The 26950-nt window shown below is 35.5% G+C and overlaps 1 protein-coding gene across 2 annotated transcripts in view; it reads right to left on the reverse strand.

Annotated features, from left to right (window-relative positions):
- Nucleotides 1-21831, reverse strand: part of Prps (phosphoribosyl pyrophosphate synthetase) — a 39016-nt gene extending 17185 nt beyond the window's left edge. Inside the window, exons 1-3 of one of the 2 annotated variants that reach the window (XM_089101720.1) lie at nucleotides 21722-21831; nucleotides 13269-13375; nucleotides 3419-3602 (exon numbers count right to left, since the gene is read on the reverse strand). In XM_089101720.1, coding sequence (XP_088957846.1) covers nucleotides 3419-3602; nucleotides 13269-13375; nucleotides 21722-21823 — 393 coding nt within the window. In that variant the 5' untranslated portion in view covers nucleotides 21824-21831. Of the gene's footprint in view, nucleotides 1-3409; nucleotides 3603-13268; nucleotides 13376-21721 lie in introns of both variants that reach the window. The other variant, XM_089101719.1, reaches the window with a different exon arrangement.
- Nucleotides 21832-26950: the final 5119 nt, after the last annotated feature.

The raw sequence follows: 26950 nt of genomic DNA on the forward strand, positions 1-26950 counted from the left end.
CAGTGAAAACGTAATAAGTAAAACGACAAGGCCTAGGGTGTTTTTCGTAATTGAATTTTTCCCTTGAGAACAGGTCCAATGGAAGCCCCCCAACCCCTCCCTCCTGCGTGGAAAATTCCCCCACACAAAAAATTGAGCAGCCACAGAGGAAGTACAAAACAGGTACATAAAAATCGATCAGATGTCCTAGGGGGTAACAAAAGTACCAGATATCAAAACAGTTTTGGGACAGGGACTGGTTGGTCCCCAATTACTTTCGATTTATAAAAAAAAAGGACTAGGAATCTCAATTTCCGACCATACGAGCATCCTCCGAAGTTTCTACAACCGTGAGGAAGAGGTTGGGGATGAGGAAGGAGCAGCTCCCCTCCTATATGGAATGAATTCTGCTAATACTGGGGTTTGATGTTACTCTTTACTTTATAAGAACATCGTAGACTAAAAATATTCCTGGGAATCAAGAGGGATTACATACCAATTTCTACTTCCCCTCCCCCTCCTTAGACCTAATTAGGTTTTTATATGAAGGCTCAATGTATAAGTTTCAACTCAATACCCTCAGCCGTTCATTAGATGATGCTGATACACCCTTTTGATAACTAGCATGCAATAGTACGTTTTTATTGTGTTCGGCATTCCTCCCTAAAGCTGTGGAGTGTTATGCCATTCTCAAATTCATGGTTATTAGACTTTCAGACTATTTTGAACAAGATGGCTATTCCAGAATTTTGATAGAATGTTTTTGGAACGAATGCAGCTAAAGAGGGCACGGGAAGGAAACTGGCAGCCCTCCAATTACTTTAAAACATCCGCCTCAACATGTTCTGAAAGTTTCGACTTAATACCCTCAGCCGTTCTTAAGATATTGCTGATCTGCCTTTTTGATAAACTGGATGCACATAATGCCTCTGATTTAGTTTACGATATCTCTTAAAGTCCTCTGAAGTTTCACCTTAATATCCCTGGAGGCACACCTATTTGATCTTTTGACTAGTTTGAACAAAATGACAATTACAAAATTGTGACTGTTGTTAAGAAGAGGAGGGCACATAAAAAGGGCAAGGAGGGGAGAATGGGGCTGGTGTTTCAAAATTTTGATCAGATACATTTGGGGAAAACGTGCATGAGGGGGGGGGGGGGTGCTTTCAGATCACTTTTGAATCGTAAAAAGGGAAATGAAACTTTCAATTCCAATTGAATGAGCCCCCTTCAAAGTTTATAAGACCCCCCTCCCCATAAAAAACCTTATATCTTAACAATGGGCAACTTGCATAACTTACAGCTTTTGCCCTGCGGACTTCAAGGGGGGTCGTCAACATAGAAGGCATGGTTATTTGACCTTTGAAATATTTTAAATAAAACGGCTATCTCGAAATTTTGATCGGATACGTTCGGGGGAAAACGGCGTAGGGGCAGGGGGCTGGTTGCCCTCCAATCATTATTGATTCGTAAAAGAGCGGTAGAGCTTTTACTTTACAATTGAATCCCCTCCGAAGTTTATATGACCACCCCTTCCATATGAAGCGTCACTGGGAAAAAATAAAAAAGTAAAAATATAATGAAGACTTTTGGCTGTTTACTATAGGCAACGCTATAGCATTGTCTCTGACTTAAACAGGTGAGTAGAACTTTAAATTTCCCTTCTAATGAACATCCGAAATTATCCAGGAGGAATACGAGAGGGGAAATTTCCGCGGGGGAGAATTTTCTGGAGGGAGGAGGGACGCCTAGCACCAGGGCAAGTATGATCCAGAAACATATGCCCTTAAAAAGGCAGAGCAAAATCTGTTTGACTTCCGTATATCAAACCCAGGGCTGTACGAAAAATGTGGTTCACCCCGCCTTCTAGGGCTATAATGAAACAATAGTTAAGGTGAGTAGGAAACGTTTTAAGGATGAATGAGACCAGATTGCTAAAACTTATATTTTTCGGCCATCCTTCTGGGGCTAAAACAAAAGCAGGTCATCCTCACATGGGCTGGGAAGAGGTCATAAGGAAGGACTTAAAGGAACTGAAAAGGAAACTCATTGGAAGGGGTAAAATATGGAGCTTTGAATAGACTGGGGTGAACAACGATTGTGCGAAGTTGTGGCTTGATGCCACATGTGGCCTCTCGTGTGGCTTGATGCAACAGTGAGCTGTTAGTAGCAGCTGTAGTGGCAAAAATAAACTTGCAAGAGCAAATTTCCAAAGCGAAGTTACTTCATTCATTGAACTGATCCATGCAAACTAACAAAAAAAAAACTAAAAAAAAAAAAATGGAAACTATAAAAAATCATACGAAAATTGAAAAAATACTGGAGCTTCATGTCCCTAAACTACCAACCACCCTGCATACCCAGTCTATTTTTTCTTAATGTCAAACTGCATTCGTTTTTTTTTCTTTTATAAATACTTGGTTTGGCTAGTGATTTCTTGTTTGATCCAAAACACAGCATCGTAATATCCTCTGATTTTTCAAAATGTTGAGGGAGGGGGAGGACAAATAAAAAAGAATGCGAATTACACTGAAAATTTGTTGTTTTTTTAAATGATAAAAATCTTGACGCTTCAAGCACGTACCTCGTCAAACCGTCACATATTGATTTCAGTACATTTAATTCGGTGGATAGTATGAATCTCCTTCACAGAATTTCTCAACAAAGGCAATTTTTCCTATTAAGCACCCAATAAGCGCGCAATTTCTCTAATCCTGGATACTTTGGGGGGTCAAACCATACCACAGAGATAAGACCTTGCCTTGTACCCATTCTTTCTCTTCCAACAAGCGAAAGGAATTGTCATTGAAAATTGACCTTATAGGGTTAAAGTTATACTACTTACAGTTACTAAGCAAGCAAAAAAATAAATAAACTTTTCCTAATTCTAGGTGTTTTTGGAGGGCAAACCAGGAACCACCATGAAGATAAAACCTTGCCTAGTACCAATTCTTTCTCTTCCAACCAGTAAAGAATTGTCATTTAAATTGACCTTATAGGGTTAAAGTTATACTTGTTACAGTTACTGAGCAAGCAAAAAAAAAAAAAAAACTTTTTAATTCTAGATATTTTTGGAGGGCAAACCAGGAACCACCACAAAGATAAGACCTTGCCTGGTACCCATTACTTCTCTTACAAGAAGTGAAAGATATGGTAGTTGAAAGTTGACAATACAGGGTCAGGGTTAGAGCTATACTAATTACCAGGGGCGTCGATGGGGGGAGAGGGCGTGGGGTTTAAGGGGGGAGTTGTCCTCCCCTCAATAATGTGGAGATTTTGTTTTTTATGTATCCCATACCCCTTGACTACCCAGATATGGGCCCTTCTTACCCGCCCCCCCCCCAATAAAATGCTGGAGATTCGCCCCTGCTAGTTACTAAGCCAACAAAACGAAACAAAATTGAAAAAAAAAGCAAAAAACGTGTCAAACCGTTGTCACCTTATCCTTTTTGTCCTGTCTGGCATAAGGAAAACAGGGTATTACAGCCGTTACTCTTGAAGCTGAAGCTATTTTGCATGCATTTATCATAATCAATAGCTCCATTAAATTATCGTTGATCTCCCCACAACCACTCTGAACAATATACACATCTTCACCTCTGACTGACTCCCCAACTTCTACCCTGAAAAGAAGAACGTAAAATGAGGTCAATTGCTTACTAAACATTGTCAAAACAGAAAAGAGTGAAATTAAAAAAATGCCAGGAAACTAAGGGGAAATTAAATCAACCCAGTGATCTCTTTTCTCTATGGGTTATCAGATCGAACCGGTAATGAAAGAAGGCTGGCAGAAAGAATTTTTTTTATTTCTTGTTTATGGATCTAGTGGTCTTCAGCAGTAAAAGAAGTTTCCGCTACATGGGAGTAGTGGAGCGGATCGATAATTTATTTTCACTCGAAAACAATAATGCAAAACAAAAAATCAGTTTTTTGGTTTTACAAGCAGAGACGATGAATCACTTGGACTGGAACATCTTATTCTATATTTAAGATTTGAGTTCTGGGTTCTTTGTTTTGAAATTTTTTCTTCTTGAGTATAAAAAGGAGAGAAGGGATAATATTCTTTAGAATTTACATAGGTTGTTGAGGAACTATGATGCCTTCGTATACCCGCTTATCATTTTTAATCGGAACACCATCTAAATTTCAAAATTCATTTTTTTAATGAAGGACAACTGATGATAAATTCAAGTTTAGGAAGATTACAATCTTTCAGGAGATCATTGATGCATAATTTTCCTCATCGTTGTCATAAAGTAATCTCAAATGTAAATAAGATTGCAAAATTTTCGGCCAGTATTTGCGTATATTCCATAAAACCAAATGGGGTCAACGAGCTAAGTGACTTTCATTTCAAACAAGACATAGACAAAAAGTCAAATTTAAATAAGCGTAAATCAATTTATAGTAGCCTGTAAATACTTGATTTTCGGACAGTTCGTGGTAACGAACTGTAGTCGCATAGGAGCAACCCTTTCGGCCGAATGTCGCAAGGAGCGACTCGGCCCAGTAGTAACAGAAATAATTCATTAAGTTTCTGCTGCTTATTTCCAAATCCAATCTAAGAACGATTTAACGTTAGCCAAAAACAACTATACATATATATATATATATATATATATATTTAATATTTGTGTATGGGGGATAGAACCCTTCTTCGGACCACCCCCTATTGTCTTAGAGATATCACGTCAATAAAGATAAAAGTGAACAAAATTAATAGAGATAAGGCTATATCTACAGGGGCCGAAGATCCGAGAAAGGTTACGGTTACATACATATCTGAACACAGGAGAAGAAGAATCACCCTGTCCTGTTCAAAAAGACCTTTCATATTAGAAAATTAAAAACTATCCTCCTAAAATACCTTTTTTTATTTCTACCCTCCTCCTCCCTACAAGGAGCAATTCTCCTCTCCCACCTGGTTCATATCAATGTTAACGTAGGGGTATATTAACAGTCAATATAACTATGAGCGACAATACCATCCGATTATTGTGGGGTACGGTTCCTACGGTGGCCGGCGTTTACCCCCCCCCCCCGGAAAACACCCCCCCCCCAATAAAAAAACAACAAAATACCCCCCGTGGAAAATAAGGCTTTCCAAGTTTGAGAATTTTATTTGAGTTTTATTTTTTTTAATTTCCATAGGGGGGTAGACTTTTGGTACTTGTGTAATATGTGCCACTCACTCAAGTTTACGCTGTGTAAAATTCGAGAACACAACCTTTTTTTGTTAGTTTCTTCGTTACTTTAGAAATAAATTTGCGCTATAGATTTGGACATTAGGGGGGGGGGGAAGCATAACGGGTCTGCATGCAAAATGTGTTTGGTACAATTATTCTGCATACTAGATAGATAGACAAATGAGTGTATTTTTAAGCCAAATATACGGCCATTAACAGTAAAATAACATAAATGAATATAGTGGCTGGGAGAATTTTGAATAGTTTCCAGGAGATGAAATTTTAAGAAGAAATTTTAAGCTGGGTGAATTTGCAAGAATTCATATACGTAACTTGTTTATGTCTTGCTTTCTCTTTACCGATTTAATTTTACGCGTGGGGATGTTAAGGGCAATTGTCCGGGGTAAATCTTCGCCAGGATTGAATTGTCCAGAGGATATTTCTATGGGGATGGGTATTTTTCGTGGGGGAGGGGTTTTTTTTTTGGGGGGGGGTTAAACACCCCCCCCCATTCACTGTATTCATTTATGTTATTTTATTTTGTTCATGGCTGTATATTTGGCTTTAAAATACACTTATTTATCAGTCTATATCGTATGCAGAATAATTGTATCAAACACATTTTGCATGCAGACCCTTTTTGCTTACCCCCCCCCCCCAATGTGCAAAACTATAGCCCAAAATTATTTATAAAGTAACGAAGAAACTAACAAAAAAAACGATGTGTTCTCGAATTTTACACAGCGTAAACTTGAGTGAGTGACGCATAATACACAAGTACCAAAAGTCACTCCCCCTACGGAAATTGAAAAAATAAAACCCAAATAAAATTCTCAAATTTGGAAAGCCTTATTTTCCACGGGGTGTTTTTTTTTTTTGGGGGGGGGGGGTATTTTCCGGGGAGGGTGGCATTCGCCTAGAACCGGTTCCAAATATATCTTGACGTATCGTATCACGCTTCTTTACCTCGCATACAAAAGGGTCAAAGCGGACAATATTGTTGGTATGTGTTTAGCGCATGCATGGTTACCGCTAGGGAAACAGTCTAACCGTTCACGGCTTTAGGCATACGTTTAGGTACGTTTGAATTGAAGTTATCAAGTATTTTGCAGTAGGTTGAATCAAGACATAGCTAATTGTAGACAGAGAAAAGCCAAGACAGATAGTCCAAAGTGAATTTAAGTTATCAAGTATTTTGCAGTAGGTTACTTCAAGACATGGCTAATTGTAAACATAGAAAAGCTAAGACAGAGTCCCCTCCAACGACAAATGTGAATGCCAAAAAACAAAATAAATTCTTCTTAGAGAGAAATTAAGTTAAGGATTAATCTCCTGGCACAAGACATCGGTAGAATCAGCAATAAACGTAATAGCCACATGATTTCCGGATTCCATAAACTCTTGGAAAAAACAACAGTATTTACAGCAAACCAATAAAAAACGTTTGTTTTTTACAGAATAATCAAAAATCGATAAATAAGAGAATCTTGTTAGGTTTCCGTCGTGAATATCTAATTAGCTGATCAAGGCTTATTGCAAAATAACGGCCTCGAGATATTTACAATCATTCTGTGTCATCTTCCAAAAGCATAATCTACAACACAAAAAAAAACACGTCGAGCTATAAATAAATAAATTACACTAGTTCACATGGCATAAAAACACTTCTGAGACTTAGGGGGCGGTATAATCATTTTCAGAGGAAAGACTGTGGAAACACCTCGGCCAAGTAAATTTGCTCTTGTTTCAAATATTGTATCTATTTTTTAGTTTTGGGGAACAGTGTGTGTGTATGTTGGGGGAGGGGGGGGGGGGGGTATTTCACAAAAATAAAATTAATTCGTCCTCTTTCTTTCTTCACTGCTACCGGGGGGACTGGACTATCATAGAGAGCTGTTGAAGAGCTTATATGAAAGGAAATTGCGATATCTACGTGCTTTTCTACGTACCAAAACATAATGTTAAGTATTAAAAACGCTTTTTTACAAAAAAAAACTGTTTCTTAATATACAAGATGGTGAATGACGTCACAATCATAAGTCTCAGCCAATTGCGTATCCGGAGGCCGGCGTTTACCCCCAGGAGAAAATATCCCCCCCCCGGGGAAAATAAGGTTTTCCAAATTTGAGAATTTCATTCGTTTTTTTTCGTAGGGGGAAGGAATTTTGGTACTCAAATTTATGTTGTGTAAAACTCGAGAACAAACCAGTTTCTTTCAGCTTAGGACGAGACGAGACAAAGACAAGTGACATAATAGATGGGAAATATATAATTTGGGCTATATATCTGCACATAAGGGGAGGGGGGAGTAATAGGACAGTTTGAAGTCAGAAAATAATTCTTACTTCATAATATGCAGAATAATTATATGCCGACCCGCTATACTTTAACCCCCCCCCCTAATGTGGAAATATATAGCCCAAATTTGTTTCTAAAGTAACGAAGAAACCGGTTTGTTCTCGAGTTTTACATATCTTAAACTTGAGTGAGTGGCGTATAATACACAAGTACCGGAATTTTTCATGGAGAGAGAAAGCCGGATTTCCCAGTATTATTTAAAGACGGTCAGAAATTAAAATTAAAAAAGAAGTTTTTTCAGCTGAAAGTAATGAGCAACATCAAAACTTAAAAAGAACAGAAATTATAAAGCAGTCGTGGTAACGAACTGTAAGTAAGCAGCGACCCGGCTGAATAGTAACCGAAACTCTAAAAAAACGGAATTTTGATACCAATAGATACATAAAAAGAATCAGATTTTTATCCTTATTTCAAACATACAAGTTCCATCTAGTCTTACCCATCAAAAGTTACGCGCCTGAGAAAATTTGCCTTATTTTCGAAAAAAGGGGGGAAACCCCCTAAAAGTTGTGGAACTTTAATGAAAAACACACCATCAGATTCAGCGTATCAGAGAATCCTACTATAGAAGTTTCAAGCTCCTATCTGCAAAAATGTGGAATTTTGTATTTTTTTGCCAGAAGAAAGTCACGGATGCGTGTTTATTTTTTTTTTCCAGGGGTGATCGTATCGATCCGGTAGTCCTAGAATATCGTCGAACGGAAATTAAAAGTTCTAGTGCCCTTTTTAAGTGACCAAAAAAATTGGAGGGCAACTGGGCCCCCTCCCACGCTCATTTTTTTCCCGAAGTCAGCCAATAAAATTTTGAGATAGCCATTTGGTTCATCATAGTCGAATATCTAATTAATATTGGTTTTTGGGAAGTATACATGCGTTTTCAGGAGGAATTTTTTCTGGTGGAGGGGGGGGTCAGAGTAGGGGTTACGGGGGAGAATCTGTCTGTGGAGGATGTTTCCTTGGGGGAAGGCACATTTCTATGAAGGGGGCGCCAGATTTCCCAGCATTATTTAAAAAAAGATCAGAAATTAAATAAAAAACAAGTTTTTTTCAACTGAAAGTAAGGACAACATTAAAACTTAAAACGAACAGAAATGATTACGTATATGAGGGGGTTGGCCCCTAGTCAATACCTCGCTTTTTACGCTAAAGTTTTTTTTAGTACTTTCAAAAGAAATATCTATTCAAATTAACCGGCGTTTGTGATTCAGGTGTATGTGATTCGAACAAAATTCGAACTTTAGCGTAAAGAGCGAGGTATTGAATAGTATGTTTAGTATCGTGCAGTATTGCAGTATTGCAGTATGATTGTTGTAAATTTATTTATTTATTTTTTTATTTTTATTTATAGCATCTTAGTTATTTTTTCTATTTATTTTATTTTGTGTGTGTTGCGGTGCAGGTTTGATATATAGTCTCCTTAAATTATATGAATTTTTCTAACTCAGGCTCTGGGGATTTTTACTCCCTTGATGGGCGTTTACTTCAATTACAAAGAAACCCCTTAGATGTTTTGAGTATTATTAATAATTCTATTGGTCAAATTAAAAGAAATTCCCTAAATACTTCCCAATCAATTATTAGTAAGCATGTTTCTGATTTAAAGTGGGCTACTAGTCGAGATGATCATTTTTTGGTCCTTGAACTCAATACTAAGGGTCTATGCTCATCGATTGATCAGTTGAGGCAGATAGTTTTTGATGGGCGACCCGATGATATCGGATTATGTGAGACTTTTCTTAATTCTAGCAATGAAATGCTTTTAGATATACCCGGTTACAAAATGGAGCAACTAAATCGCAGAAGGATGGCAAAGGTTGGACTAGTAATTTGTATATCTTATATTTTCCCTAAAGTGATTGAACGGATCTGTCAAAGATTGACAAATGGATATTCGAACCCCAGTTAATTGAAATCAAATTAAAAAATAAGGTTTTGATAATTGGTATTGTCTAGAGATCTCCCACTTGATCTGTTCCTTCTTTTCTTCAGGTCCTTGCTGAGGTCTTGTCATTAATAGGCAGATGTCCAGTTGATATTATAATAATGGGAGACTTTAATTTAAATCTAATTGACATAGCTTCCTCTACTACGATGGATTTTCTCTCAGATATGCTCACTGCTGGGGTTCTACCAAAAACCTGTATTCCGACACGTTTAACTGATACGTCAGCCTCTTTAATTGAGGACATTTTTTCGTCTGTTAATTTGGTTCGGAATTCTGTTGTAGTGAGTGATATTTCAGACCATTTTCCTGTATTTTTCCAGTTTTATCCTTGATCCGCCTTAGATCCCATTTAGCTGAGAAGACATGGAATATTTTTGGTGACGATAATGATTTTTGTTCTAAGTTTGATTCCTTTTATGAGTCAGTAAAGGAGTCTATTTTTGACGTATCTGGTCTGTCCTCCTCTACTTCAAGGTCAAAAAGATCTATTCCTCTTAACCCATGGATGACCCTTGGTCTTCTAAAGAGTTGGAGAAGAAAAAATAATCTCTGGAAAGCTTTTAAGTCAGCAAGGCCATCTTTGAATGCTGTACGTCTTCAGCAATTCAAACTCTACAGGAATGTTTTCAATTCTTTATGCCGGAAGGCTTCCTTTATTATTCCAAAAAAATTCTCGGATCCTGAATCTTTCAATGCTAAATAAAAATCCATTATTGTCGCAGTATTGGGACACTCTTGTTATTTCCGTTAGTGACAGTGCCAGCTGTACTGCAATGGAAATCAAGTCTGAGACGTCTTCCAAATTATCGAACCTTTCCAAAGGAATCATGGGTTTATTCGATGCAAAATGTTTAGAACTAATTTATGTCAAGTCAAGCTTTTTAATTTTTTCCCGTATTTCTCTGGCGTGCCCTGAGTTATCTAATATCCAGCATTCAAGGGGCTCTCCCAGTAGACCTAAGAATAGATATGTCGGATTTATCGGTATTCTTCTCGATGAAAACCTTTCAATCATCATATTGGACTAATTAAAATGACGATCTCAAAGAGTCTTGGAATTTTGAGGAAGCTAAAACACATTTTTCCTGGATCAGTTTTAAAAATTCTGTTCCATTGCTTAGTTCAGTGCTACGTCTCTTATTGCCCTACAATATTGATGTCAACTTTCTCTTCTTTTTTTAAACCGCTTTTTAAGTTATCTGATGGGGCAAAAAGGCTAATACAGGAAACAAATTGTTCTACAACTAACCTAACTAGCCTTTTACTTTATTTGCAATCTCTCTACATTCTTTCGTGCGCGTCTTTCACTTTTCATCAAATTCATGGTGATGTTCACACAGCCCTTCAAACTACTCCTTCTTTCGTCACTGATAGATCTTCGCATCATCTTCGCAATTCAAGGAATATTAATATTTTATTTACTCCACAGTTCATATAATTATCCAGTAAGCTTATCGCAGATCATTTCTGGTCTTCGTTCTCGGTGCGAACAAAAAGCTCCTCCCACTTCTTTCTGCATTAGCGGGTTAGTCTGTTTCTGATTGTTTCCAACAAAGTGCATTATTCGTAATAACGGGTTTCCACTTGTTTCCGATTAGATCACAGTCTGACTTGTCTACCCGTGAAAAGATCTGATGCGGCCTATGTTTCTATCTGCAAAAACGTTCTCTGGAGCACTCGCACCTTGGTCTGGGTTTTTATAATGGGTGAGATAGGGAAAGATCATACTGGATAATTATATAAACTGTGATTTACTCCATCGGTGAGGTCTGACTTTAATCCATTAACTGCTTGTAATATTGTTTGGAATAGCCTACCTGAGTCAGCTCAAAGAATGTCACTCGTTTGGTACTTTCAAAAGAATCTTAAGAAATTTTTTAATGTCTTGATTTTTCCTGTTTAAATATATTTTTGTTAATTTTATTATTATTATTATTTGGGAGGGGGGCGGGTGACACTAGCCTGGGTTGGAGTATAATATTTTTTTGTGGTTTGGTTTCAAATATATATTTGGAATTTGGTTTAATTTATTGGATTGTCCTACATTTTTTTTTTTTTTTGGGGGGGGGGGGGGTCTAATAAAATCGTTTTTTGTTTGGGTCTTTTAATTATTTTTTTTCTCTCTTCTTTGTTTTGTGTGTGTGTGTGTGTGTTGAGTCTTTGAAAGGTTGAAATGCAATGCATTATATTGAAAATACTTGTATTTGTTTCATTTTTGTTTCTCCCCTGTTTTTTTCCTGGCCATAGAGCCTTACGGGGGAGTTTATATTGAAGTGTATTTTGTTGTGTTTATTGATTGAATAAATTGATTGATTGATTGATAAATAAATGAAACCCAACACGAACAGAAATTACAATAAACAACCAATTCAAACTCAAAACGTTTGAATCATTGAATTTCTCCTGTAAAACCTCCGAACAAAAAATACTGGATATGCCCTTGGTTACAACCATAAACGACTTTATAGTAAGACTATATGATGACGTCAGTTGCAATGACCAATTAAAAAGGGTGACGTATCAAGTTGCCATAACAGTTTAAGTTGGTAATAAGTAAAAACACATATAAACATGATGGTGTCAACAGAGCATGCTAAACTGAAGAAAACACGGGATAAGTATCAAAGGCAGACAACTGTCATATCTACTCCCATAAAAATCAGGACTACAGCAAAAATAGAGATAGCATCCTGGAAATTGAGAATAACATACTTGAAATAGATAAAAGGCTGATGAAAGAAACAGTACTCGAAAATACGTAAGGATGGTTGCGAAGTTGTCTTGCGATCCAGATTTTGAAAAAGTAATAAATGATAGAAAAAAAAATACATTTGACAGACCAGGGCTAACCAGAAGCAGAAATTGACAGAGAAAAACAAAGGATCAAGGATCTTATTATAATGATGAAAATTGCCGAAGCAAATACAGACAGAAGACTCTGACTCCAATTAGTTTATTCTTTACCAGATGGAGAAAGAGCCAAAGGCTTCTTCCTGTGTGATATATAAGTTGAAAATTTTACATTCAAAAATAGAAATAGGAACAGAGCCCAAGGCGTAATCAAATTTTTCGCAACTTTGGCATAGCTTGATGGCTTTGTCAATTGACTATTTGTGTTCCAACAATCTTTCTCCCAATTGTTGGAGGTTTCTTATCCGATAATTGCGATTATATCATTCCAACCTCTTGACAGCAAATAATATAGAATTGAAGCATGGATTCATGCAACAAAGCACGTATACCCATAGTTAAAGTTACTTAGCAAATTAAAGAAATCGTATGAAGCTAAGAGAGGGAAGGAAATAATGAATGAAAAATAAAACCAAAAAAGGGTGAGAAAACGAGGATTTTGTCAGCCAGTCTGACAAAATCTTCATTTTCTCATGCTTTTTTGGTTTTATTTTTCATTTATTATTTCCTTTCCTCTCTTAGCTTCATATGTCATGTATAGCCAGTGTGGTCTAAGAAAGTATTTAAAGAAATTGTTAGACGTTTAGGATTGACTATTGCATTGTGAGCAGTTTTGCTAAAATTGTGCTATTAAAAGAACAAATGGAAGATGACTAAACAGTTCCCTAGTCATAGGGAACTTTTGTTTGTTTCTGGGGGGGGGGTGCTGCAGCATCCTCAAATAATTTCTGGGCAAGTGTACATTAACTCCAAATCTAGGTAGGGCGCAATATAGAATTTTCCTGGTATGGTTTGAAATCGAAAAGATGATCTCCCCCATATGCACAGGTAGAATTTTGCTCCCCTGTTTTAACACATGAAAAAGAGTAGATAATTACCATAATACTTACGAAGTTTCCCTGTTGCTGAATTTCTTTGTTACTACTTTTCCAAGGTCAATTCCCAGTCTGTCGACGATTTTTTGGGCAAGGTCGACATGCGACGAGCCACTAAAAACCTAGAGAAAAAAATGATGTAAAATAATTCTAAGAAGAGGTTTCACCAAGCAAAATGTTTGGAGGGGGAGGGAGCCAACATTATTTTAGCAATAGGACTATTTTTAGACTTGATAGCAATAGCACTTTATGTAGACTTGAGATGTTCCTGACCTGTACTGGTTCTGGAACCATTGCTACTTTTTAAGACCACACTGGCTGACAAAATCCTCGTTTTCTCACCCTTTTTTTGGTTTTATTTATCATTTATTATTTTCCTTTCCTCTCTTAGCTTCATACAGAACCATTACTTTTTTAGAGGCCAAAAATATTTCAGACTGCCAAATTCAGACGCATCAAATTGGACTTAGGAGTTTCAGAAACCCACATCCCAGGGGTAGAAAACACGAAATTAGGTGATATAGAATTTATTTACTCAGGCAGGAAGGATGAGGTACATACCATAGTCCTTATGGTCACTCAAAAAGAGCCCTATCACTTTAATTTGCATTTAAACGAGCTCCCTCCCAATTTTCTTGGATCTGTGTTTTCACACAATTATCCCTTGAAAAGTTGCTTATTTTTTTGTAGAAAGAATCTTGAAACTTCTTTGGTAGGATTCTTTGAAAGGATGAATTTGATATTGTGTTCTTCATTGAACTAAGATCTCTCCTGATTTTGCTGGACCTGTGGTCTGGTACAATTGCTAATAGAATTATGCATTGAAAATAGGAAAATTGCACATTTTTGTAGAAAGAAGCTTTTCAACTTTTTTCAAAAATCAGGCAAATTTTCACAGGCTCATAGCTTTTGGTGGGTAACAATTAATGAATTTTACATATTAGAAATCAGAATTAAAATTCAATTTTGTGAATGTATCACATGTCATCAACATTCCATATTTAGAGTTTTGTTTAATATTGGCATAAGTAATCAGGACTTCCATATCCCCCGAATTTTCAGGGATTTCCCCAGAAATCTATGCATCTCCCCAAAAATTTCCTGAAAATCGTCCAATCTTATTGTCACTGACAGATTCATCTCCCATGAAGAGTGCCTCTAAGTTTCTTAATATCTTGCCTGTCGGTCAATTTGTTCAGTTTTTTTTGTATAGTTTTATTGGGATGTTACTTCAAAAATAATCAGCCTTCAATGATGTATTCTCTTGATCTGCTTCCTACTCACCATGTCCATCATCATAATACTCGTTTTGGTTCTAAACCTCGCCAGCCTCTGATCAGATGTGAGCGATCTAGATTTAGTTTAGCCTATGTAATTGCCTTATTAAATTTTATTTATCATTGGATGATAAAAATATTGTTTGCCTTTCCCTTCCCTTGTTAAAAAAAAGTTTGAAGGTGAATTTACTTGATTAATATTAAAAATTGGTTCAACATTTCCTTTTAATATACAGATAAATTTTTTTACTTTTGTTGTTCTTAGTGGTTTGGCCTATGATTGGTTTTGTTTCTCTGATACCCCACCTGTTTTATTTGTGTTTTTTTAGTCTTAAATCCGACATGGTAAGTCATGTTACGTTTTATTTTCATTTTTTTTGTTTTATATATATTTTTTTTCATTGTCTTTTAATTTAGTATGCCAAAGCATTTTTTGAGTGAAGATTAAAGCGTTTAGAAATAAAGCGTTTTATTTTGAAGATTAAAACCTTGAACCTCATGTAAAAAAGTTCTTTTCTTTTTTATTTGAGAATTATATGTCATACAACCTTTTATCCTCAAATTGTTCACCTTCTACTCCCCTTACAATTATTATTCTGGTCCCTTCGCCCATGCAACATTTTCAGTGGGTGTAATATTTTAAACTGCAGTTTTAGGCTCTTGTAAAGCTGTTAGGCAAAGGAAATATTAAGGAATATATATTTTGCTCAAATTAGGGATGACCTAGTAAATTTGTTTAAATATCTAGGCCTACCTTTACAACTTCTAATGCTTGAACAAATATTAATCCAGAATTAAGGCTAATCCTGAGATAGAAACAAAAGAATTTAAAGAAAATGTGGTATGATTGTATTTTTTTTAGAACTATCTCTAGAAACAACTTTCTTAACATAAAAATTGCACCATAATCCACTCCCCCTGACCCCTCCTATTGAGGCAAAATTTAGCTTTAGACTATGTACAAGGTCAGGGAATTTAAACAGAAGTAACCTCAAAAATATCATAGGCAGCACAATAGCGCTGCCTAAGTAAAGAACAATGTGGACACAATGATAAGGATTTGAAGTTATGCCTGGGGTAAGGGTTTTAAGTTATGCCCCGAGGGCATAGAAAAATGAAAGGCATTGTCGTAGAAACTTCAAAAGGGCTCATTTGATTAGAAATTGAAATGGCTAGTGCCCTTTTTAATAGTCAAAAGTAATTGGAAGGCAACTAACACCCCTTCCACACCCAGCATTTTCCAAAACACATCCAATCAAAATTTTAAGATAGCCATTTTGTTCCACAAAGTTTAAAGCTCAGGAAATTCTACCTTAGAGCAGGACACTCCCCCAACAGTCTTCAGGGCAAGAGTTATAAGTTATGCCCTAGGGGCATTAAAGTTTTTATTGAAATCTTTGTCATAGAAACTTGAAAAAGGGCTCATTTGATTGGAAATCCAAAGTTCTAGTGCCCTTTTTAAAAGTCAAAAGTGATTTGAGGGCAACTAACCCCCCTCTCTCACCCACATTCTCCCCAAATACATCCAATTTAATTTTTAGATAGCCATTTTGTTCAGCATTGTTGATTTCCAGATAGAAATTATGTTTTTAAGGAGGACACTCCCCCACAGCCCTCAGGGCAAAGGTTGTAAGTTATGCCCTGGGGGCATATAAGATTTTTATAAAACGCGTTGTTGTAGAAACTTCAAAAAGGGCTCATTTGGTTGGAAATTGAAATGGCTAGTGCTCTTTTTAATAGTCAAAAGTGATTGGAAGGCAACTAACACCCCTTCCAAGCCCACCATTTCCCCAAACATATCCAATCAAAATTTTGAGATAGCTATTTTCTTCCATGCAGTTTAAAGTTCAGGAAATCACACCTTTGAACAGGACACTCCCCCCACAATCTTCAGGGCAAGGGTTATAAGTTATGCCCTGGGGCATATAAGGTTTTTATTGAAATCTTTGACATAGAAACTTGAAAAAGGGCTCATTTGATTGGAAATTCAAAGGGCCAGTGCCCTTTTTAATAGTCGAAAGAGATTTGAGGGCAACTAACCCACCTTTTCCCCAAACACATATAATCAAAATTTTCAGATAGCAATTTTATTCAACGTAGTTGAAAGTTTTGGAAATTAGGTCTTTAAGGATGACAACCAATCCCCCCACAACCCTCAGGGCAAGGGTTGTAAGTTATGCCCTGGGAGCATGGAAGGTTTTTATAGAAAGTGATGTTGTAAAAATGTCAAAAAGGGCTTATTCAATTGAAAACTGAAAGGGCTAGTGCCCTTTTAATAGTCAAAAGTGATTGAAGGGCAACTAACCCCCCTCACATCCAATCAAAATTTTGAGATATTCATTTTGTTCAACGTAGTTGAAAGTTCTGGAAAATAGGTCTCTTAGGATAATAGCCCCCTCAGAGCCCTCAGAGCAAGGGTTGTAAGTTATGCCCTGGGGGCATATAAGGTTTATATAGAAAGGTGTTGTAAAAATTTCAAAAAGTGCTCATTTGATTGGAAATCGAAATTGCCTTTTTTAATAGTCAAAAGTGAGTGGAGAGTAACTGAACCCCCTCTCACGCCCACCTTTTCCCCAAACACATCCAATCAAAATTTTTAGATAATCATTTTGTTTAACAGTTGAAAGTTTTGGAAATTAGGTGTTTAAGGATGACAACCCCTCCCCCCCACAGCCCTCAGGGCAAGGGTTGTAAGTTATGACAACATAGCCCTCATGTCGTTTTTGAGGAGGAAACTCCTCCCCCACCCCTCACAGCCCTCAGGGCAAGGGTTGTAAGTTTTGCCCTGGGGGCATAAAAGGTTTTTTACTGAAAGCATTGTTGTAGGAACTACAAAAGGGCTCATTCAATTGGATATTGAAAGGGCAAGTGCCTTTTTTAATAGTTGAAAGTGATTAGAGAGTAAATAACACCCCTCTCATGCCCACCATTTTTCCAAACACATCCAATCAAATTTTTGAGATATCCATTTGTTCAACATAGTTGAGCGTTCTTGAAATTATGTCTTTTAGGGTGATAACCCCCTCAGAGCCCTCAGTGCAAGGGCTGTAAGTTAAGCCCTGGGGGCATATAAAGTTCACATAGAAAGTTGTTGTAGAAATTTCAAAAAGGGCTCATTTGATTGGAAAGTACCCTTTTTAATAGTCAAAAATAAGTGGAAAGTGATTAACCCCCCTCTCATGCCCACCATTTCCTCAAAAACATTCAGTCAAAGTTTAGAGATAGCCATTTTGTTCAATGTAGTTGAAAGTTCTGGAAATTTTGTATTTAAGGATGACAAACCCCTCACAGCCCCAAGGGCAAAGGTTGTAAGTTATGCCCTGGGGGCATATAAGATTTTTTATAGATAGAGTTGTCACAAAACTTCAAAAGGGGCTCATTCAATTGGAAATTGAGATGGCTAGTGTCCTTTTTGGTAGTCAAAAGAGATTGGAGGTTAACAAACCCCCTGCTCATGCCCACCACTCCTCCAAACACATCCAATCAAAATTTTCAGATAGCCATTTTGTTCAACGTAGTAGAAAGTTCTGGAAATTAGGTCTTTGAGAATGACACCCTCCAGCCCTTAGTGCAATGGTTGTAAGCTATGCCGTGGGGGCATATAAGATTTTTATTAAAAGTTTTGTTCTGGAAACTTCAAAAGGGATCATTTGATTGGAAATTGAAAGTGCTAGTGCCATTTATAATAGTTCAAAGTGATTGGAGAGTGACTACTGCCCCTTTCACGCTCACCATTTCCCCAAACACATCTAATCAAAATTTTTGAGATAGCCATTTTGTTTAATGTAGTTGAAAGTTCTAGAAATTAGGTCTTAGAGGATGACAACCACCCTAACAGCCCTTAGGGTAAGGGTTGTAATTTATGACCCAGGGGCATATAAGGTGCTATAGAAAGCATTGTTGTATCAAAAAGGGCTTATTTGATTGCAAATCAAAAAGCCTAATGCCCTTTTTAATAGTCAAAAGTGATTGAAATGCTTGACATTTTTATAGTAAAGATTGATGTGGATATAATGTATTATTTTTATGTTGTTGTTGTTGTTTAGACAAGGGCACTTTGTATCAAGGGAGCTGCTGTGGGAACTTTGAAAAGGGCTCATTCAATTGAAAATAGAAAGGGTTGATGCCCTTTTTAATAGTCAAAAGTGATTGCAGTGCAACTAATCCCCCTCCCATGCCCACCCCCCATTTGCCCATTATGTTTAAAAACTAAATATTGCCTTAAGATTAAATCAAAATGCACTGTGTTAATGCTAATTCACAATAAGGCATCTCATTGTGAGTGAAAGAATGATTATTTTTTGGAAAGAACATAAAAAAAGGCAATGATTAGTCTCCTCAGCTTGTCTCTTCCTTAGTTATGGAATCTCATAGCATATGTATTTACTGAACCCCTAAATATTTACCTTATATTTATACAGCATATATAGCCTATATTTACTAAAAAAATCAACAAAATTTGGGCTTTTTCTAATCTTGGAAAGTAGTTGAGTTAGGTAAATGAAACTCTCATGAGCAGTCTCCCAGGAAGATATTTTAAAACACCTATCTCTACTCCTTCTCTACCCATAGGACACAGACCTTTGATGAACATTAACAATACTTATGTTATAAAACTGAAACACAGTATCTAACTTTTCTCAATATTTCAGAATGACATGATGTTAGGAAAAATTGTTAGAATAAAAGGTACTTTTCAATTAGCTGGTACCCACACAAGAAGTCAAGTTTAGTTAATGCTAATGAAATAAAACAAAATATGATGAAAATTTTTAGTTTAGAAACAAATTTGGCTTTTACATTTGCACATTAGGGGGTTAAGGGTAAAGCATAAGATATATTATATACATAACCTAACCTAGGTACCTTTTTTCCCCTAAAACCCAAAAAAAACAACCCTAAGACCCACCATCTAATTGAAAAATACCAAATAAAATGACCATTAAAGAAGAGGTCCCCACACCCCAAAGTTCCTAAGTGTTAGCACACAGAGTCAACCCCTTGTAATTTAGCTTAATGTTTTTAGTCTAATTATGTGTATGTGTCTATATATGTTGGAACACTAACCTGGACCTTTTTTTGTCAAAACCCTAGCCGCACCCTAGCCTGGCCCTACTAGGGGGGGGGGGGCAAAATTTAATTATTAGGTAAGTTTTTTGCAAATTATATTATTGACTTACAAATAAAGTGAATATACCACTTGATGCCCTTTTTATTCTCTTTACAAATATAATAATCACTTCTATTGGAAATTCAAATTTAAGCCCTTTTTGGGCTCATGAAAATGACAAAAATATAAAAACCTAACCTAGGTACTTCCCCCCCCCCCTAAAAAGCCCAAAAAACAACACTTTAAATACTGTATACACTATTAAAACCATGCTATACATTGTATACACTCTACAGTGGTGTCTTGCATCATCCTGTCAAAACTGGTCTTTCATTAATGTTAAGTTTGAGATATATAAAAGAGTGGGTATATCAAAGGAGTACCTGCAAAATTTATTGTTACAATTTTCATTAATCCAACTTAATTGCAGAAAGTCAGTGCTTGTGGATAAAAAAGGATTTATTATGAAAGTTTAAAATAGATATTTTAAGCCTTTTTACATCCTATTTATTTTTATATTTTTGTCATTTTCAAGAGCTCAAAAAGGGCTTAAATTTGAATTTCCAATAGAAGTGATTATTATATTTGTAAAGAGAATAAAAAAAGGCATCAAGTGATATATTCATTTTATTTGTAAGTCAATAATATGATTTGCAAAAAAATTACTAATTATTGTGCCAACCATTAGCTGATATGTGCAAAGTGTTGACTGAGGTAGCCCATCAAATAGATTGATGATATTTATATGCTATTAGCCACATGTTAAGAAAACATTTCTCACTTTATAATATTCAAAATCCTAATTGCAATTAACATATTTTTCATAGGCCTACAGATCATATATACTTTACCCCTCCCCCTTAGTGTGCAAATATGTAGGCTAGTTCAGATTATAGATTTCCCATGCATCACTCTTGTTTTATCCCATAGCCTATATTCATAAATTGAGTAGCCTAAACACTTAGCCTACCATGTCAGGAACAGAAAAACACATGGGAAATATACAATTTGAGCCAGTTTACATAGGCCTAATTAAACATTAGGGGAGAGAGGTTGGGGGTAAAACATAGTGGAACTGCAGTGAAAATGTGTTAACTGCAATTATTCTGCATTTTATGAAGAAAGAATTGTTTTCTTAAGATGTTTCCTTCTCAGTCCCATTTATAGGGTAATACTACCTATAGTTTTTATGCAAGAGTCCAAAAAACCTTATTTGAAGTCATGTTTATAGCCTACCAGCTAGTACATTAGGATAGGTAAATTTTTACCAAATAGTAGGCTATTATTGAGTTACAAATAAAGTCAATATACCACTCAATGCCTTTTTTTATGCTCTTTACAAATATAAAAATCATCTTTTTTTTAAATGAATTTTAGCCCCCATCCCTATTTATACAATTCAGGGTAGCCTATATATTTGCACATTAGGGTGGGTGGGGGGAAAGTTTAAACTGACCTCTCATTTAGGTCAATATCTACCAATCCTTATTATTGAGTTAGGAATAAAGTGAATACACCATTTGATGCCTTTTTTTATGCTGATTACAAATAGGCCTATAATAAGCATTTCTATCGGAAATGAAATTCAGCCCCCCCCCTATGTAGGCTAGCCCGACCCTACCCCATCCTTGGTATTTATAGGGGGGGGGGCTGAAATTCATTTCTGATAGAAATGCTTATTATATTTGTAATCAGCATAAAAAAAGGCATCAAATGGTATATTCACTTTAGTCCTAACTCAATAATATGATTTGGTAGATATTGACCCTCATTTAAATCAGAAATAAAATTTACCCCCACCCCCCTAATGTGCAAATATATACCCTGAATTGTATAAATAAGGGTGGGGGTAAAATTCATTTCCGACAAAAATGATTATTATATTTGTAAAGAGCATAAAAAAGGCATTGAGTGGTATATTCACTTTATTCGTAACTCAATAACAAGATTTGGTAAAAATTTACTGTACATTACCTTTCTTTAGCCAAGTCTAGGTAAAACTGGATAAGCCTAGTCAAGATTAATAAATATAGGCTACCCTAGTTTATTTGCTTCTACAATAAAAATTAGCGATGATTTACCTTAATATTAGGCATTCTCGCCTGAAATGAAGGAGCGGAACTACTTATGAGATTCCTCTTCAGCAAACTTTTTGCTCTGATTCTTTCAGAGCTTGATACCATTTGACAGTGTTTTGGTCATGGTAGTGATACAAGTGATGTAAGTAAAATCCCGAAAAAACATGAATATGGCAAAGTGGTTCTCGTTTTAAATAGATGGCAAAGCTGGTTACTAAAAACCACAAAATGGCTTGTTACTTAACGTTTTCATAGCTTGTTACTTAACGTAAGTGAAATGGTTTATAAAAGGTAAGCCAAAAATAATTCACCAACCAGAAATAATTTCACAGTCTACATATAATTTCACATACAAACCAATGTAACAGGCGGTCAAGCGAGACCATTTCCTGTTTGACGTCACCTCTGTTACGCCTTGTATTCTTTTGCTATTTCCATCAGCAAGCTTAGCCATTAGACGTCAAAATAGATAATTAATAAGTGCGCATCGAAGGGATGTGACTTCGACCCTGCTCCAACATGGCTTACGTTAAATTATCATTGGTTTGGGTAACGTAAAAGTTTTTTAAGAAAACACTCGATTCGAGAAATTGCATTAGCTTCTGCAGAATCATTCCGTTAAATAAAGGAAGTCTAACCAAAAAGTATTGAGACTGATAAGATTAATCGTAAACCAGTTTAAGTATGAACTTGCACCTCCTATATTAATCTAACTTTATGTGTTGGGAAAATATATTAGACATAGATCAGATAAAAATTGTCTCAGTCGGCTTCTTGGTGAGACTAAGTAAAGTGTATTTTTTACGTCCTATTGGATTTTGTTCCAAACCTGCTCTCAGGTGAGCACAAAGAAAACCGAAAACAGATTGTCATTGATATACTAGAGAGTGTTCTGAATCTGATTTTTTTTTTTATAAATGATAACTGTTGACGAGACTTGGGTATATGGCTACGATCCAGGAACAATGGTATAGTTTTTACAGTGGAAGACACCTGATTAACCACAACCCAAAAAGTTTGTCCAGTTCACAGTCAAGTGAAGTTTATGTTGACTTTTTCTTTCGACTTTCAATGTGAAATTCATCATGAGTTGACTCCGAAAACACAGACCATAACAAAGGAATACTACAAGGATGTTCTTCGCCGTTTACGAGACGCTGTACGAATAAAAAGAGCCAAGTTTAAGGAGTCTGGTAGTTGAAAACTACATCACAATAATGCACCAGCCCATTCAAGCCATGTTATCCAGAATTTTGGCCAAACATGATATCTCAGTTTTTTTCTGAACCTCCCTATTCATCAAAACTAGCTCCCTGTGATTCTTTTTCCAAAGATAAAAGTGGCGCTCAAGGGTAAACTTTTTCAAGATTAAATTAAAATAAACTTTTCGAAAAATAAGTTTTTCAAAGAAAAGTAAAGGCCATTTTAAACTTAAGCTCAGGAGATACAAATACCTGTTAAAATTTAAACTCAAAACGACCAGAAATTACTATTAAAGAATAAATGAAACCCAAAACGAATAGAAATAAATAAACAATCATAGCAAAAAACATACAAAAAGTAATAATATAAATGAATAAATAGATTTTAAAGCGAGTAATCCTTAGATTGAATATGAAAATCAAGCTTAAAACGAAAAAAAAAATTTTGCTATTAAAGTATAAATGAAACTTAAAACGAACAGAAATTAAATCAATGCGAACAAACATGAAACATATATTAATGTAGATGAATAAATAAATCTTAAAACAAGTGAAACTTAAATTGAATATGCAAATCAAATTTGAATCGAATAAAAATAACTACTAACAAAAGTTTGGGTATTGCCTCACTGCAGAAGCCTAAAACCTACTGCGTCATTTGTGCCTTACTGAAAACTATATGAGTCTTGAACAGTCTTGGACAATATAAAAAAATCTAATTAAATATTAGATATATAATGATATTAATTGTTGAAAGATCCATCAGTTCAAGATTTTTTTTCACTGTTATTTTTTTTCATTTTCAATGCTGTAAGAACTGGAAAAGAATAAATTTGTAATATACGAGTAAATTGTTTTCAGTGAAGCGCCAATGACGCAGAAGGCTTTAGGTTTTTACATTTAAAGAAGGGGGCACTATCCAAATTTTGTTTCAAGTGAAACTATATTTGTCTTGACCAATCTTGGAAAGAACTAATAAATTAAACTGAATATTTGATGAGTAATGATATTAATTGCTGGGAGCTTATCAGTTCAAAATTTTACTGTAATTCTAATATTTATTTTTAATATTAAGTACAAAAGAAAAACATTTGTAATATAATTCGTTTTCAGTAAAGCGCCAATGACGCAGAAGGTTTTAGGCTTCTGCAGTGAGGCGATACGCAAACTCTTGTTTGTAATTATTTTTTTTTGATTCAAACTTGATTTGCATATTCAGTTTAAGTATCACTCGTTTTAAGATTTATTTATTCATCTACATTAATATATGTTTTATGCTCGTTCACATTGATTTAATTTCTGTTCGTTTTAAGTTTCATTTATACTTTAATACCAAAATATTTTTTTTTGGTTTTAAGCTTGATTTTCATATTCAATCTAAGCATTACTCGCTTTAAGACCTATTTATTCATTTATATTATTACTTGTTTTTTGTTTTTTGCTATGATTGTTTATTTAATTTCTGTTCGTTTTGGGTTTCATTTATTCTTTAAAAAGTAGTTTCTGGTCGTTTTAAGTATGAATTTTAACAGGTATTTGTATCTCCTGAGCTTAAGTTTAAAATGGCATTTACTTTTCTTTGAAAAACTTATTTTTCGGAAAGTTTTTTAATTACTTTTTGTTAGTTTTTGATTGCAAAAAGTTTCAAGTTTTTATGGCATGGGGGGGGGGGTTGTTTACTGTCCGATTATTTTTGATTTTAAGAAACGGATCTAGAACTTTCAATTTAAATCGAATGAGGCTTTTTTCAAAGTCTGTACGATTACCTCTTTGATAAAAACCTTATAGATGAACAATAGACAGCTTGCATAACTTGTGGCCAGCGATTGGCAACAATGAATGGATTGAAAAAATAGCTCCAATAAGGATGTTTAGACCATTTCACTTGCTCACACAAAGGGATTACGAATATTTGGAATTGATCTTAATAGGATTTTGTGCACCAAAGAAATTTTGCATCTATCACAGAGTATGTATTTTATCCTTATAATTGGATAATTATAATATATCTACTATATTTTCTTCCCATCCAAAACTTTACCTTATTAAATTGTTTGGGGTGGGGGTGGTGTACTTGGCATTAAGAAGAAAACTTTAGCGTAGACGGTAGGAGAGGGGGAGGGTGAGGTTGGAGATACATTCAATACGGGGCGGAACTTCATTTATCTCATACGTTCTCGATTTAGGAGATTAGACAGACTCATTGGACTGTAGAATGTTGGACTGTTCGAGTTGTGGAAGACGTTAAAATACTCAAAAGTACTTTGTATTTTCAGTTATTGCAGGATTGATTTCATAGATTGTGGAATGGTGAGCCCCCTGGGCCATCATTTGGGTGAGCCTCAACTCATAATAGGCAATTTTGATTAATTGTTCCGTGTTATGTGCATATATTATTCTATATATGTTATTTTGAGTTATACTTTTATCGCATTGCGTTTATTTTTAAGCCTTGTGATAAAAACTGAAACCTTAGCTTGGACAGTAGTGGGGAGAAGTCTCCCCCCCCTCACATGTATATTTGAGCAGCAACAGAGAAAGTAATACAAATGAAAATAATCTGTCTTTTGAAAATGTCTTTTTTCAAAAAACACTAACAAAATTGTCTAAAGGAACTTGAAGTGCTATCTCTGAAATTTCCATTGATTCTTTATTCCCGTTACTCTCAGATGTAAAATTTAGAATATTATCGAATGGTTTTAGTCGTCCCCTCCCTGAATAATTCACATTTGGAAAACCCACCCCCTGGGAAATTCCTCCCCCCCAACAACATTTTATTTTCCTGCTGATTACTCCTCCGCGTTAAATTCCACCCAGCAGAAATTTCCCAGCCGTGGAATATGCTCCCCCAAATATATTCCCCTCAGATAATTTCGGACATACATAAAAATGGAAGCTGAAATTTCTACTCAACTTTTTAGGTCAGAAGCAATGCTATAGCGTTACCTAAGTAAACAGCCATAAGGGCTCAATGAATTAATACTTATTTATTTTTCCAAAGCAAAGGCGGAAGCTAGCCTCTTTGACCTTCTTGGATTCGGTTCATTAGCGTTCAATGATATAAAATTTGGACAAAGGTCAAATACATTGGGTGAATTGAACTTTACTCTGTCAGATTTTAATACATTATCATAGATAGGGTTCAGCCCATATTCACCTGTATCCCGGTTCAAAGCAATATTCTTGAATAAGATTTTCTTTATTTCAAGAGTTTCACGAAAATTGTTCTTTAAACCCCGATCCCTAGAAATCAAAGAGACATTCTTGAACAAAATAAAATCGTCTGAAAGGGCTGAAGTAAAATCTTCAGACTTAGAATCTTGCTTTAAAGCCGAAGACATAGAATCTTTGTGTTGTAATAATCTCATTTACAAAACTCTGGTTAGTGCGTCCCACATATGAGCTTCCGCAAGTGCATGGGATCTAATAAACCCCACTTTGTTGCCCTAATGAAGTTAGATCCTTCCCAGAATTTAGAAAACTACTAAAAGTATTATTACTCTTTAAAGCTACCCTTAGACCATTGCTTTGTAAAATATGTGGGACGTACTAACCAGAGTTTGGAAATGAGATTATTACAACACAAAGATTCTATTTCTTCGGCTTTAAAGCAAGATTTTAAGTCTGAAGATTTTATTTCAGCCCTTTCAGAACATATTTTTAATTTTCCAGACCATTTTATTTTGTTCGAGAATGTTTCTTTGATTTCTAGGGATCGGGGTTTAAAGCAAAATTTTCGTGAAACTCTTGAAATAAAGAAAATCTTATTCAAGAATATTGCTTTAAATCGGGATACAGGTGAATATGGGCTGAACTCTATCTATGATAATCTATTAAAATCTGAAAGAGTGAAGTCCAATTCACCCAATGTAGTTGACCTTTGTCCAAATGCTATATCATTGAACGCTAATGAACCGAATCCAAAAAGGTCAAGGAGGCTAGCTTCCACCTTGGCGTTGAAAAGAATTAGAGATTTAAACATTATGTAGTTTTATTTTATTTAGTATATAAACTTTTGTTTTAAATTGTT

The sequence above is a fragment of the Artemia sp. Qi Xiang Cuo genome, chromosome 15 (assembly GCF_049724085.1).
Source record: "Artemia sp. Qi Xiang Cuo chromosome 15, ASM4972408v1, whole genome shotgun sequence".
Taxonomy (NCBI): Eukaryota; Metazoa; Arthropoda; class Branchiopoda; order Anostraca; family Artemiidae; genus Artemia; species Artemia sp. Qi Xiang Cuo.